We start from the raw sequence: 15,803 nt of genomic DNA, 5'->3' as shown, positions 1-15,803 counted from the left end.
TGACTTCTCCAAGGCCATAAAACCCTGAGTGGTGGTCCTCAGATTTGAACATGTGTCTAAGCTACTTACTTTTTTTTTTTTTTTTTTTTTTAGATGGAGTCTCGCTCTGTGTCCCAGAGCTGGAGTACAGGGGTGCCCAGGCTGGAGTACAGTGGCGAGATATCGGCTCACTGCAACCTCCGCCTCCCGGGTTCAAGCGACTCTCCTGCTTCCGCTTCCTGAATAGCTGGTTATAGGCGTGCGCCACCACGCCCGGCTAATTTTTGTATTTTTAGTAGAGACGGGGGTTTCACCACGTTAGCCAGGCTGGTCTCGAACTCCTGAACTCAGGTGATCCGCCCGCCTTGGCCTCCCAAAGTACTGGGATTACAGGCGTGAGCCACCGCGCCGGGACTAAGCTGCTTAATGACTTCCAGAGCGATCCATCCAGGAAGGTGTTTTCACTCTGCAGGTCCTAGACTCCCCCTGCCTCCTCAACAACGTCCTCCAGTGGAAAATGTCCTTGGGAAACGCTGACAGAGTCTTTTGAGCCTCGGCCGCATCCGTCACTCGCGCAGCAGGCGGAAGTAGCGGGCAGTTGGCCGGAAGTGGGGCTGTGAGGCTCGGAGTTGCCGGAGGAGCCAGTATCTGTGTCGCCGCCGCCCGCGGCGTCCCCGGTTTGGTGTTGCGGCGCCCACCTTCGGGAGGATCAGGTGAGTGGCGGCGGCCGGGGAGGAGGTCGCGGCGGCCTCTTTCCGCGTTCACGACCGTCCTGGGCCTTGGCCTGTGCCTCCTGTCCTCCCGGCCGGCCCAGGGCTGGCGCGCATCGAGGCCTTGTTCAGCTCTTGGCCTGGGTTGCGAGTGCCTCTCGCAGGCCTGGCTGTGGTGAGAACTTCAGTGACTCTCGCCGCTCCTGAGTTTGTGATCTTTGGCAGGGGGCTTATCTGACCCTTGATTTTTTTTCCTCTGTGAAATGGAGATCGTAACAGTACTTGTCTCACGGTGCTGTTAAGAGAAAGTCATATATTCTGCCGCGCCTCTCATCACACTTTGATGTGCCTGCGAATCGCTTAGAGATTCTGATTCTGTAGGACTGGGGTGGGTTCTGAGATAACTGTGTTCCTAACTAGATTCCAGACGAGGCTGAAGCCTCTGGCACGCAGACCACACACTGAGTAGCAAGGCTCTACAGTATGTTGCTTAGCATTTGGGATGCGGAGTCTTCAGTAAACATCAGTATGATAGGGTATATACTTTCCCCCCATTTTTAGCAGTTTCTGGTTGCACAAGCCTAAGGGTAGTATTGATGGCCTTCTCCCTTTTTCTTTCCGTGGGGAAGAATAGTTGCTCTTTCTCTTTCTGTGCAAACCGTGACACAGCTCTTCTGTCTTGACTCAGGGAACTTTGGGTCCCCTGATATCAGCTATGTTCATCAGTCTTGGGTGATGCTTCACTGATCAGACCCTTGGACAGTGCTTCATCCTGTGGAGCTGATAGCCAGCTTCGTTAGCACCAACTGTGGCTGGCGTTTTGTGCTCCAGTCATTTGTTGCTGCTGGAATCTGAATTCACGTTTTCTACACTTTGTGAATAGTAAGAATGGCTGCCTTTCCAGAACTAGATTCTGTAGCTCACTGACCTGAATGGTCTTGGGCAAGTCCTTGGATAGTTTGCTACTACCTGGTAGACTAAAATAAAATCTGGGCCGGACACAGTGGCTCACGCCTGTAATCCCAGCACTTTGGGAGGTCAAGGCGGGCGGATCACGAGGTCAGGAGATCGAGACCATCTTGGCTAATACGGTGAAACTCCGTCTCTACTAAAAACACAAAAAATTAGCTGGGCGTGGTGGCAGGCGCCTGTAGTCCCAGCTACTCTGGAGGCTGAGGCAGGAGCGTGGCGTGAACCCCGGGAGGCGGAGTGTGCAGTGAGCCGAGATCGCGCCACTGCACTTCAGCCTGGGCGAGAGAGCGAGACTCCGTCTCAAATAAATGAATAAATAAATAAGTAAATAAAATCTGAAGACTCTGTGCTGCATAACGTAACTTAAAAAGTGAGGCCTTTGGCAGTTATGCAGGTCTAATGTTTATTAGTCAGTATGATTTTCTTCCCCATCCATTGGTTTATTTTTTTAGTCCCTAATAAGGCCTTGCCATTCATCATGTGAATAAGTCAACTTTCATATAAAATAATTCTAAGGTCAGGTGCGGTGGCTCATGCCTGTAATCCCAGCACTTTGGGAGGCCGAAGTGGAAGGATTACTTGAGCCCAGGAGTTCGAGACCAACCTGGGGGCAACATAGGGAAACTCTGTCTCTACGAAAAAACAAAAAACACACAAAAACAAAAAAACAAAATGTAGCCAGGCGTGGTGGTGGGCTTGTAGTCCAAGCTACTTAGGAGGCTGAGGTGGGAGGATCGTTTGAGATCCTTGAGCGATCCTCGCCCGGGAGGTTGCCGGGGTGAGGTGGGGGGCAGTGGTCGAGGATGCAGTGAGCGGAGATTGCACCACTGCCCTCCAGACTGAACAACAGAGCGAGATCCTGTCTGAAAAAAAAAACAAAAGAATTCTGAAACTCCTTCTTTATTTATCTGAAGTATGTACTATACGGCCTCTATACAGCCTTGCAAATTGTAAAAGCAGATAAAACCAAGTGTTTATTGAGCTAACAGTTATAGGTACTTGGACCATTTATTTGGGAATTTTCTCTTATGACGACTGTGTGCATGCAGCTACTTCTCTTTACCTGCCTGGATTTTGTAATTCCTCTAGAAGTCCCATTTAGATGGGCTGAGAGGACATGAGTGCCTACTCCCTGTTGTTATATGGAGAGGTTTTCTAAAGACAGGGTTTTATGAAACCCTTTAAAAGCAGTAGCTCTAACAGAATCATCTACAGGGCTTAGTCGTACTATATCTACCCACATCCTTCTTGCCATTCTGATAGAGGAATAGCAGAGTCTTAAAAGAGAAGGGGGAGGGCTGTGTAGCTGGAAAAGTTTCACAAATGTTTGTGATGTGCTGTTTTTCTCCTATCAGCATGGAGTCTAGAACAAAAAGGAAGGGATGGATTGCTAGACTGAATAATTTTAGTTTGGCTTAGACCTGCGAGTGACACTGAACTTGACCTAAACACCTTTGCACTAGTGCTTCACCTTCGCAGTACTGGTAGACTCCTCTCTGAGGCCCTGCTCCCGTGTGGAAACAGAAACACAGAAGAGTCTAGCCCAGTTAACATCCACATTAACAGCTAAGGTCCTTACTGCCAGTCTCTAAGCCCTCACTAGGGGCTTTGAAGTTTTGTAGATTCTCAGCAGAATACCTCAGCACCTAGAGAAAGTTCGGTTTTTTGCCCTTTTTTTGGTAGAGACAGGGTCTCGCCGTGTAGCCCAGACTGGTCTTGAACTCCTGGCCTCATGTGATCTGCCTGCTCGGCCTCCCAGAGTGCTGGGATTATGGTCATGAGCCACCTGTCTAGCCAGTTTTTTTGCCTTTTTAATTCTTAAGGTTGCTCAACAAATTATTTACTGAGACAAGAATAGGGTTGGAGTGTTCATTTATTTGTGGCAATTTTATTGGGACATAGAAAGGAAAAGTGTTAGAATTGAGGGATCAGATCTGGTAAGTGGTAAATTGTATGTGTTTAAGGTGTCTTATACTCAGTCTACAGTTAGCATCGCTCCTTCCTCTGCCTGGCCCCCCTGCTCTAACTTCTAGACTCTAGTTTAAAATGAAGCTATTCGGCCTTGCTCAGACCTGTATGTGGAAGGGAGAAAGGTAAGATTCTTCAGTCCTGTGAAATCACATCATTCAGGGAGGTTTGGGCATTGCCTTTTGGAACTGACAGGGTCCAGGAGTGTCTGAGGCTCTACTCTGTTTCGTTAGGACCCCTAAAGGGGAGAAAGGTATACTTGGGGCACTTAAACTAGGAAAGGAGTTTTGTGAAATCATATCAGGTATCTTTGACCTTTATTGAAAGAGTCAGGCCGGGCGTGGTGGCTCCTGCCTGTACTCAGTACTTTGGGAGGCCAAGGCAGGTGGATCACTTGAGGCCAGGAGTTTGAGACCAGCCTGACCAACATGGCAAAACCCCGTCTCTACCAAAAAATACAAAAAATTAGCTGGGCTTGTTGGCGTGTGCCTTTAGTCTCAGCTACTTGGGAAGCTGAGGCAGGAGAATTACTTAAACCCGGGATGCAGAGGTTGCAGTGAGCTGAGATCACGCCACTGCACTCCAGCCTGGGCAACAGAGCAAGACTCTGTCTCAAAAAAAAAAAAGTCAGAAGTTAATTGACTGAGCATCTCATAGTGTTCTCTTTCCAGCTTTCCTATGGATTTTCTGAGAGTCTTTGAGTAAGGAGGAACTAACCTTCTCAGGTATGTTTTCGCTATCTGGTCATCCTGACTGCTGCTGCTTTGCAGTGTCTTTTCTCCCTACTGTTCTTCTCTGCTGCTTCTGTATCTTCCTTGTTTTTCTTTCCTTCTCCACAGTACTCAAGACCAACTTCTGAAGTCCTCTGTTTCAGACCTGTGTATGTAGATACAGTTTCTATAGAGTTACTGTAAATGTTGCATGGTGAAAAGAGTAAGTAGCCACTGTTTACCATTTGTAGGTTGGCTCTTCATGCCTCTAAGATTCCTTATTTTGTTATCATTTCTGTTATTGAACATCTTTAAAGAAGTTCTTAGGTAGTAGAAAGTGCTTGCACTAAAAATAACTTCAACATTTTCCTTATCTATTAAGTTACTTTCTCCATTCATTATCTTGAACAATACCATAATATCTTGATAATACATGCATTTTGTAAATTTAATTTTTATCAAAATTGTACATGTACATGGTTTAAACAGTCAAATAGTTCAGTAGAGCTTGTAACATTAAATAATAGTTTCCTCCCCCGACCCACTTTTTTTTTTTGAGATGGAGTTTTGCTCTGTTGCCCAGACTGGAGTGCAGTGGTGCGACCTCGCCTCACCACAACCTCTGCCTCGCGGGTTCAAGTGATTCTCCTGCCTCGGCCTTCTGAGTAGCTGGTATTACAGGTGCCTGCCACCATGCCTGGCTAATTTTTTGTATTTTTAGGAGAGACGGGGTTTCGCCACGTTGGCCAGGCTGGTCTCAAACTCCTGACCTCAGGTGATCCTCCTGCCTCAGCCTTCCAGAATGCTGGGATTACAGACTTGAGCCGCTGTGCCCAGCCTACTTTTTGTATTTTTAGTAGAGACAGGGTTTCACCATGTTACCCAGGCTGGTCTAGAACTCCTGGCCTAAAGCAATCCGCCCACCTCAGCTTCCCAAAGTGCTGGGATTACAGGTGTGAGCCACTGATCCTGGCCATCACTATATTTATTTTTTCTTTTCTTTTCTTTTCTTTTTTTTCTTTTTTTCTTTTTTTGAGACTGTGTCTTGCTCTGTCGCCCAGGCTGGAGTGCAGTGGCACGATCTTGGTTCACTGCAACCTCTGCCTCCTGGGTTCAAGCGATCCTCCTGCCTCAGCCTCCCAAAATATTGGGATTACAGTTGTGAGCCACCACACCTGTCCAATTGTACTTCTTTATCATGGACTTTGAGGCGCTAGGTCTCTTGTATCATCAACCTCCCCCTACTCCTCCTCTTACTCACTTTATCCTCCCAATATAGTTTGCTCATAATGTTTGGTTAGGCTAATATCAAGATTTATATTAATAAAATTATGTTAGTATTATTCTTAACTGAATAGGGAGTATGATATACTAATATTTTCTTTATTCTTTTTATTTATTTATTTATTTTTTGAGATAGGGTCTCTCTCTGTCACCCTGCCATAGCAGGATCACAACTCACTGCAGCGTTAACTTTTTGGGCTCAATCAACCTTCCCACTTCTACCTCCTGAGTAGCTAGGACCACAGGTGTGTGCCACCAGGCTTGGCTAATTTCTAAATATTTTGTAGAGGTGGGGGTCTCACTACATTGCCCAGGCTGGTCTCAAACTCCCGGCCTCAAGTGATCTTCTCACTTTGGCCTCCCAGAGTACTATGATTACAAGAATGGGCCATTGCATCCTGCCTGTGGTAACATATTCTATCTTGTATAACTTTTTTGTCTTCCCTGGCATTAATAATTTTTGTTACTGTTTTTATTAGCATGGCTTTTTGTATCCTTATCTCTTGTTCATGCCCGGATTATCCGATAGAAGTATGATTCTCCTCTCCTGGGTACTGTCTATGTCGTCCAGCATGAGCTGGTTGCTCTTTATGTCTGTTCACAGCTCTTGTCCTGGGATCTTCCTTCACCTTTTTCCTGGGATTTCCCTTTGCTTCTCTGTATTGAACCCTAGTTTCTGGATCCCATATCTCTACTGCCAACTTTCAGGTCTTCAATTGTGGTAGCTCTCCTTACTTTGATCCTGGAGCATCCTGCGAACTCTTTGCCTCATGTAGATTTCAGCCTTTGAGGTCTTCTCTTTGTTCTTTTTTAAAGTACAGGTTGAGCATTCCACACCTGAAACTCCAAAATGCAAAATGCTCCAAAATCTGAAACTTTTTGAGCACCAACATGATACTCAAAGGAAAAAAAAATGATTGGAGTATTTCAGATTTTGGATTTTTGAATTTGGAATGCTCACTGGTAAGTATAAAGCACATAGTCCAAAAACTGAAAAAGTTTAAAATCTGAAACACTTCTGGTCTCAAGCATTTTGGACAAGGGATACTCAACCTGCAGTATAAACTGTAGTGATAGAATTGTAGACTGTTAGAGGTGGAAGGGACTTCCAAGCTTACCTAGTTCTAACCCTCCAGCTCCCTGGCACCTGGAAATCCTAGAAGACCATAGATTGTTCAGCCATCCCACCCCGTACTGCCCCCCGAACCTGTTTCCTGACATCCATTCTTGTCCCTCTAGTACACCAATAATGTGGGTTTAAGAGTCAGACAGTCTTTAATATTAGGCTCCACTCAATCCCTTGGCTGTGTAACTTTTGGCAGGTTTCTTAATCTTGTCTTTCTCATCAGTAATATGGGGATTATAAACTTACATTACAGAGATGTTATAAGGATGGGAACTAATGCAGATAAAGCAGCTTTACAAGGCTCTAAGCCTTGGCACAGAGGAGGCCCTGAGGCATAGCTCTGGTTATTTCCATCTTGGATCTTAGCCTGTGTTTTTACAAATCAAAAAGAGTCACATGAATTCAAAACACTGGAGCTGCACCAAACATTGATGTTCTAGGAGATGGTTCTTTTATTTCCAGACCACGTATAGTAATTTCATTAAGTACTCTTAGGTAGAATTAATTGAAGTAATTTTAATTATTTAATGTTTTAAAATTAATATCATTTATAGAGATATTTGTTAATTCTTGTTTATGTGCCATTTGTTCCACTCAATATTAGTGTGTACTTTTTCATGTGTTGATGCCTGCCACACATTTATCTTGTAAACCAGCCTCCTTCTAGACAGACATTTTCTGTTTTTTGCTTTACTATGGCACAGCTATTTTATTTAAAAAATGGGACCTTTAAAGCTATTTTTTTAGGATCTACTTTTTTTTTTTTTGAGACAGTCTTGCTCTTTCGCCCAGGCTGCAATGCAGTAGTATGATCTCAGCTCACTGCAACCTCTGCCTCCTGGATTCAAGCAATTCTCCTGCCTCAGCCTCTCAAGTAGCTGGGATTACAGGCGCACTACCACGCCCAGCTAATTTTTGTATTTTTAGTAGAGATGGCGTTTTGCCATATTGGCTAGGCTGGTCTTGAACTCCTGTCCTCAAGTGGTCCGCCCACCTTGGCCTCCTGAAGTGCTGGGATTATAGGTGTGAGCCACTGTGCCTGGCCAGGATCTACTTCCTCAAATGAGATGAAGACTTCAGATTTGAACAGTATATGGCTTTAGTTGCACATTGTGGTGGATTAAATTAAATTCCAAATTCGAAAGTAGGTCTTCTTTTTTTTTGAGACAGAGTCTTGCACTATCACCCGGGCTGCAGTGCAGTGGCGCTATCTCAGCTCACTGCAACCTCTGCCTCCCAGGTTCAAGTGATTCTCCTGCCTTAGCCTCCCGAGTAGCTGGGATTGCAGGTGCCCCAGCTGCAATTGCAGGCACCCGCCACCACACCTGGCTAATTTTTTGTATTTTTAGTAGAAACAGAGTTTCACTATGTTGGCCAGGCTGGCGAATGCCTGACCTCATAGATCCACCCGCCTCAGCCTCCCAAAGTGCCGGGATTACAGACGTGAGTCACTGTGCCCAGCCAAAAGTACATCTTCTTAAAAGCCCTGTTCTGTCAGCTGGAGAGTTCTGTTACCTGCTCTGTCTGTTTTTTTGGTTCTTTTTTTTTTTTTTTTTGAGACAGAGTCTCTGTCACCCAGGCTGGAGTGCAGTGGCACCATCTTGGCTCACTGCAACCTCCGCCTCCTGGGTTCAAGCGACTCTTGTGCCCCAGCCCCCCGAGTGGCTGGGATTACACGCTCGTGCCACCACACCTGGCTAATTTTTGTATTTGTAGTAGAGAGAGGGTTTCACCATGATGGCCAGGCTGGTCTCGAACTCCTGACCTCAAGTGATCTGCCTACCTTGGCCTCTCAAAGTGCTGGAATTACAGGCATGAGCCACCACGCCTGGCCATCCTGCTGTCTCTTTTGTTCCCACCTTTCCTGTGCTGTAGTATTAATTGAATTTCCTAATGACTATTTTGAGGACTGTAATCTTCAATTATCATCTAAATATTAAAGAAAAACATTATTTTAGTACTATTTTTCTATAGTTTTTCCAATTTTAATTAAAATTTTTTATTTTTTTAATTTATTTTTTATTTTATTTTATTTTTTAGACAGTCTTGCTGTGTTGTTCAGGCTGGTCTCAAACTCCTGGCCTCAAGCAATCCTTCTGCCTCAGCTTCCCAAAGTGTTGGGATTATAGGCGTGGCCAAGTTTTTCTAATTTTTAAAAAGCTGGCTATCTGCATTTATAGAAATAGTGTGTAGCAGAGATCAGCAAACTTTTTATGTAATGGACCAAACACTAAATATGCTTTGCAGGCCATACAATCTGCCACAGTTACACAGTTCTGCTCTTGTAGCAGGAAAGCAGACATAGACAATATATAATGAATGGCCTAGCTATGTTCTGAAAAAACCTTGTTTACAAAAACATGTGAAGAGCTAGATTTGGGCCCCAGGACATAGTCTGCTCACCCTTGATCTGAACCACAGATTGAAATTTGGTGGGCAGAATGGTCCACAGGTGGTCAGGCATGGTGGCTGATGCCTGTAATACTAGCACTTCAGGAGGCCAGGGTAGGAGGATCGGAGGATCACTTGAGCCCAGGAGTTTGAGACCAGCCTTGGCAACATTGTGAGACTCCATCTCCACACACACACACACACAAACACACACACACACACACACTAGCTGGGTTTGGTGTGTGCACCTGTAGTTTTTGCTACTTCAAGAGGCTGAGGCTGAAGTGGGAGGATTGCTTGAAGTGGGAGGTCAAAGCTGCAGTTATCATGCCACTATACTCCAACCTGGGTGACAGAGTGAGACTGTCTCAAAAAAGAAAAAAAGAATGGTCCACAAGCCACAGTAAAGAACCAAGTGTATAAAAATTTAGTGTGAGAGAATTCTGCTCTGATTCACCAGAAATTCATACATATGTTCCTGCCATCTAGAGAAGCCTGTGTAGCTGGGCTACTGGAACAGAGCCACTGCCCTGCCCTGCTGTTCTTTGATGAACTAAATGATGATGTGCTATGGGCTCTGGAAGAAAGTGGCTGACAGCAGAGTTAGGCAGGCATTTCAGAAAATCATTCTGGCACCCTTGGAACTTTTATGGAGTTTTCTGCAGCAACAGCCCTGTCTGGTACATCAGTTGACAACTCAGGTCTCCTTGGGTCTTGCTTGTCAGGCTTTGGCACTTAAGTGGAAAGAAAAAGAATAAGCATTAAGGAAAGCGAGAGCACAGCAGAATCAATTTCATAGTCTCTCATGGTTTCTGCCATGGGAGAAAAATGGGCATTATACTGCTCACAGGCAGAATAAAGACTCACTGGAAACATTGCTAAGCTGTCTTCTCCAGAAGATGTCAGCGGGGCAGTTGCGTCAATTGGCGTTCCCTGAACCCTGAGCCCAGCTTTGGGGTACTCTTTGCTTCCCACCCGTGAAGTGACAGTGAGCAGACCCTCAACCTTCTGCTTTCTCCCACCAAAATGAGTGAGTTTTTTAGTATACTTTCTAATAACACCATTACTCTGTGACTACTCTGTAATAGTGACTCAAATTCTGTTGTAAGCTTCCTGAAGAGGAGAGTAGGCATCTTCTAAAAAGTAAAAGAACAGCATTAGAATGACAGAATTTTGGAATTAACAGTTTTGCGCTATAAGAACAGGGAGCGTTATCGTAGGTATAACTAATTAAATCTTTTTTTTTTTTTTGAGATGGAGTCTCACTTTTTCGCCTAGGCTGGAGTGCAGTGGCACGGTCTTGGCTCACCGCAACCTCTGCCTCCCAGGTTCAAGGGGTTCTCCTGCCTCAGCCTCCTGAGTAGCTGGGATTACAGGTGTGTGCTGCCACACCTGGGTAATTTTTTGTATTTTTAATAGAGACGGGATTTCGCCTTGTTGGCCAGGCTGGTCTTGAACTCCTGACCTCAAGTGATCTGCCTGCCTCGGCCTCCCAAAGTGCTGGCATTACAGGCGTGAGCCACCCACACCCAGCCAACTAATTATCTTTTATACCAGATCCCACTTTTTACTTAGTGCTGTTAGCATAGCAGTTTTTATAAACATTCTTCAGGTAGGACCTGTTTGCCTTGATATCAAAGAGATGGAAGGAGTTGCTCACTTTTGTTCCCAGCCTTCTTTCTAGAAATCTGCCTTCCTTCTTCCTATCAAATGTTAGCGGAACACCGTCTCTTCTTTAGCTGTCACTGCTTGCCTTGTACAGTGAAGGAAGTCTGGTGAGCAGCAGTCCAGGAACTGCCCACGGGTACCCTGGGTTGGGGGTTTTCCTAGGCCTTTACACAGAGCGCAGAATTTATCCTTGATATATGCTGTCATGTGGTTTGGGCATTTACTAGCATTGAACTTACTTGAGTAGACAGCAGTGTAGTTTCAACCTGTTTTTTATAATGTGTAAATTTGGATGCTTTTATAGGTAGAAGCCACTCATTCTTCATCTACCCTTTTTTCAGTATCTGGCACCAATTCTGACCCAGTCATTTGTGATCCCTGGCTCTTGTGATATGCCGAAGATTTCCAGGCAGTTTTTGTGGAACACCTCCCCATCCAGCTCTAATCAAGCACCATATAAACAAGAAATTGCCTGGTCAAATCTGTGAGGACTGTATTCTGACTGCCAAAGAGATCAATACTGACACCAGAATGGCAGCTACTCTCAAGTCATTAAAGCTTTTAAGATACCGAGCATTTTGCAGTCCTTCTGCCTTTGGTGCACTCCGAAGTGTGTCATACTGGAATGTGAGCAGCACACAGCATGGGGGACAGGACCCTCCAGAACACATTAGCCTCTGCCATTCTGCCAAAAAAGTTAAGAACATAGGTAGCACCTTCTCTTCTCGGAGAATCCTGACAACCAGCAGTGCCCGCCCAGGTTTGGAATTCAGCAAGACTTCTTCCTCTAAGGCCAGTACATTGCAGCTGGGCTCACCCAGGGCCACAGGAGTTGATGAAGAGGACGTAGAAGTGTTTGATTCCTTTGAAAACATGCGAGTTTTCCTACAGCTAAGACCAGAATACCGTGTTCACAGCTATAATGCGTCTGAGACTTCTCAGCTCCTGTCTGTTTTAGAAGGTGAACTAATTTTGCACAAAGTCAGAGTTAATCAAAATAATCTTCAGGCTCAAGTCATTGTTGATTATTTGTGTAAGCTGAGCTCTTTGCCTGCAGAGCAGCATCCTGTCTTGCTGGGCAGTACCAGCTTTGCTCTGCTCTGCCAGCTGAGTGTGAAGAAGATACAGCTCTTTGATACCCAAGATCTGATCAATGTTTTGAAAGCTTTTGTCATTTTAGGAATCCCTCACTCCCATTCAATGCTAGATGTGTATGAGACCAAGTGTTGCCATCAGGTATGGGAGATGAATATGGATCAGCTCCTTTTGGTGGCTGATCTCTGGAGGTACTTAGGCCGCAAAGTACCTAGGTTTTTAAACATTTTTTCTAGTTATCTTAATTTGCACTGGAAGGATCTATCCTTGTCTCAGCTAGTTCACTTAATTTATGTTATAGGTGAAAATCGTCAGGTATCCCAGGACCTAATGCAAAAATTGGAATCATTGATCCTTAAATATATAGATTTGATCAATTTAGAGGAGGTTGGTACCATCTGTTTGGGGTTCTTTAAATCAAGTACTAATCTCTCTGAATTTGTCATGCGGAAAATTGGAGACTTGGCTTGTGCTAACATTCAGCATCTGAGTAGTCACTCCTTAGTGAATATTGTTAAAATGTTCCGTTTCACTCACGTGGATCACATCAATTTCATGAAGCAGATTGGAGAGATTGCTCCTCAGCGAATTCCTTCCCTGGGAGTTCAAGGTGTCATGCACCTGACTCTTTACTGCTCGGCCTTACGCTTCCTGAATGAAGGAGTAATGAATGCAGTGGCTGCGTCTTTGCCTCCTAGAGTGGCACACTGTCGAAGTAAAGATGTTGCCAAGATTCTGTGGTCATTTGGAACTCTGAATTATAAGCCACCCAATGCAGAAGAATTTTACTCCAGCCTGATAAATGAGATTCACAGAAAGATGCCTGAATTCAACCAGTACCCAGAACACCTGCCCACCTGCCTGCTGGGCCTGGCATTTTTGGAGTACTTTCCAGTAGAGTTAATTGATTTTGCTCTCAGTCCAGGGTTTGTCAGGTTAGCTCAGGAGAGAACTAAGTTTGACCTCCTTAAGGAACTATATACCCTCGATGGTACAGTTGGCATTGAGTGTCCAGATTACAGAGGCAATCGTCTTAGTACTCACCTTCAGCAAGAGGGGTCTGAATTGCTGTGGTATTTAGCAGAGAAGGATATGAATTCAAAGCCTGAATTCTTAGAAACTGTCTTTTTACTGGAGACCATGCTGGGGGGGCCCCAGTACGTCAAGCACCATATGATTTTGCCTCATACCCGATCTTCTGACTTAGAGGTCCAGCTTGATGTTAACCTGAAGCCATTACCATTTAATAGAGAAGCCACACTGGCTGAAAATGTAGCCAAATTAAGGCTTGAGCATGTGGGAGTCAGCCTTACAGATGATTTGATGAATAAGTTACTAAAAGGGAAAGCAAGAGGACATTTCCAGGGCAAAACTGAGTCAGAGCCTGGGCAGCAGCCCATGGAGTTAGAGAATAAGGCAGCTGTACCTCTGGGGGGCTTCCTTTGCAATGTAGCAGATAAATCAGGGGCCATGGAGATGGCTGGCCTGTGCCCCCCAGCCTGCATGCAGACCCCAAGAATGAAGCTGGCTGTTCAGTTCACAAACAGGAACCAGTATTGCTATGGCTCCAGGGATCTCCTTGGACTGCACAATATGAAGAGGCGGCAGCTGGCTCGGCTTGGCTACCGTGTGGTAGAGTTATCCTACTGGGAATGGCTCCCACTACTGAAACGAACTCGCTTAGAAAAGTTGGCGTTTCTTCATGAGAAAGTATTCACCTCTGCTCTCTGAAGGGCATTTAGGGGCATTTCTATGGCAAAGCTATAGGTGTATACTGTACCAGGTGTTGCAAAATGATTATAAAAGCCAGAATGTAAGTTTGGCGATAAAATAGTGTGTTGAGGAGACTTAATTGTATCCAAGGCAGGTTAGAGCTAGTGTATGTTACTGTGAATTGTAATGTAGTTGGATTGTACAAATTACTGCAAATGTATACATGTTACTCTTAGTAAATAATAAACATCTTAATATGTCCTACGGTCAAGTAAGTCCTTGTTGGATTTTTCTTTCTGTTTACCAGCCTTATGTCACAGAGTTTTTAGAATAAAAGTATAGTCAGACATTATATAAAGCCAATTTTTAAAAATTTTATTCTTTTCTGGAGACCCTCCCCCCACCCTTACAGATTTTTTTTTTTAAGCCAGTTTTTTTGTTTGTTTTTTGAGATGGAGTCTCGCTCTGTCGCCCAGGCTGGAATGCAGTGGCACAATCTCAGCTCACTGCAACCTCCGCCTCCCAGGTTCAAACAATTCTCCTGCCTCATCCTCCCGAGTAGCTGAGACTACAGGCGCGTATCACTACACCTGGATAATTTTTGTCTTTTTAGCAGAAACGGGGTTTCTCCATGTTGACCAGGCTGGTCTTGAACTCCTGACTTCCGGTGATCGGCCTGCCTTGGCCTCCCAAATGCTGGGATTACAGGTGTGAGCCACCGCGTCTGGCCTTTTTTTTTTTTTTTGAGACGGAGTCTCCCTCGGTTGCCCAGGTTGGAGAGCAATGGCGCGATCTTGGCTCACTGCAAGCTCTGCCTCCCAGGTTCAGGCAGTTCTCCTGCCTCAGCCACCTGAGTAGCTGGGGTTACAGGCGCCCACCACCACGCCCAGCTAATTTTTGCATTTTTATTTGAGATGGGGTTTCACCATGTTGTTCAGGCTGGTCTCACACTCCTGACCTCAGATGATCCACTCACCTTGGCCTCCCAAAGTGCTGGGATTACAGGCATGAGCCACCGTGGCTGGCCCATACCTTGTTTTAAAATAATCTCATGCTGGATGTGGTGGCTCATGCCTGTTATCTCAGCCTTTAGGAGGCCAAAGTGGGAAGATTGCTTGAGTCCAGGAGTTTGAGACCAGCCTGGCCAACATAGTGAGACCTTGCCTCTGCAAAAAAATAAAATTAGCCAGGCGTGGTGGTGTGCCCCCACAGTCCTAGCTACTCAGGAGGCTGGGGTGGGAGGATCTGTTGAGCCTGGGAGGTTGAGGCTGCAGTGAGCTGAGATGATACCACTGTACTTTAGCCTGGATGACAGAGCAAGACCCTAACTCAAAAAAAAAAAAAAAGAAAAAAAAGCCAAGTGTGGTGACTCAGGTCTGTAGTCCCAGCACTTTGGGTGATCTCTTGAACCCAGGAGTTCCAGACCAGCAACATGGCAAAACCCCATCTCTACTAAAAATACAAAAAATTAGCTGGGCATGGTGATGCACACCTGTAGTCCAGCTACTTGGGAGGCTGAGGTGGGAGGATCACCGTAGTTTAGAAGGTCAAGACTGCAGAGAGCCGTGATTGTGTCAGTGCACTCCCACCTGGCTGACAGAGTGAGACCCAGTCAAAAAAAATAAAGGCTCTCAAAGCTTCACTTACATTTCAGGATTTTTCCTCCAACACATCTTTTCACGTGCTCTAAAATTAAAATTCTTATTCTTGTTTAGATGTGGTTGTTTGTCCTTAGTTGCTGATTCTTTTTGCTTTAAGAGCCATTTCAGAATTAGTGAACTTAATATTTTTCTTTTAGCTCCCTCTTTCACATTTCTACTTGTCTTGCATAAACTCCCCCTACCCTCATATTTTTCTTCTTAAAATTGGACCTAGAAGAACAGAATTAGATAAGCACCTGTTGGGCCAGTGGTTCCCAAGTCTGACGCTTAGGCAGAATGGTTTTCATAGCAAGTAGCCCAGATGAGAAGGAAACATGCTATGTGTTATATTAGGAAGTCTGGTGGGATTCAGGTTTGGTTATGTTAGACCACAAACATAAGGAGATTGTATATATATAAGTAACATAATACAGGTAACAGATACAATATATGTGATTTGCAAATAGTTTCTCCCATTCTGTGAGTTGTCTTCACTTTCTGTTTTTAATTTTGTTGAAGCCTAATTTATTATTTTTTCTTTAGTTGC

The 15,803-nt window shown here is 44.9% G+C and overlaps 2 protein-coding genes across 4 annotated transcripts in view; both read left to right on the top strand.

Annotated features, from left to right (window-relative positions):
• The first annotated feature begins 559 nt into the window (after positions 1-559).
• The window catches only part of UBOX5 (U-box domain containing 5), a 50,005-nt gene continuing 34,761 nt past the window's right edge, over positions 560-15,803 (top strand). For all 3 annotated transcript variants that reach the window (XM_003821299.5, XM_008974765.4, XM_003821300.5), the window contains exon 1: positions 560-692. The gene's annotated coding sequence lies outside the window, so the exon portion shown is untranslated. The remainder of the gene's footprint in view (positions 693-15,803) is intronic.
• Positions 561-13,891, top strand: FASTKD5 (FAST kinase domains 5). The gene is made up of 2 exons (XM_008974763.4): positions 561-692; positions 11,150-13,891. The coding sequence occupies exon 2, from the start codon at positions 11,340-11,342 to the stop codon at positions 13,632-13,634; it is 2,295 nt and encodes a 764-aa protein (XP_008973011.4). The 5' UTR covers positions 561-692; positions 11,150-11,339; the 3' UTR covers positions 13,635-13,891.

This window comes from Pan paniscus, chromosome 21 (genome assembly GCF_029289425.2).
Source record: "Pan paniscus chromosome 21, NHGRI_mPanPan1-v2.0_pri, whole genome shotgun sequence".
Taxonomy (NCBI): domain Eukaryota; kingdom Metazoa; phylum Chordata; class Mammalia; order Primates; family Hominidae; genus Pan; species Pan paniscus.
This window is presented reverse-complemented; position numbering and strand designations above follow the sequence as displayed.

What these genes read in the sequence shown, in the direction of transcription:
- FASTKD5 (XM_008974763.4), top strand. Translation starts at nt 11,340, where the DNA reads ATGGCAGCTACTCTCAAGTCATTAAAGCTTTTAAGATACCGAGCATTT.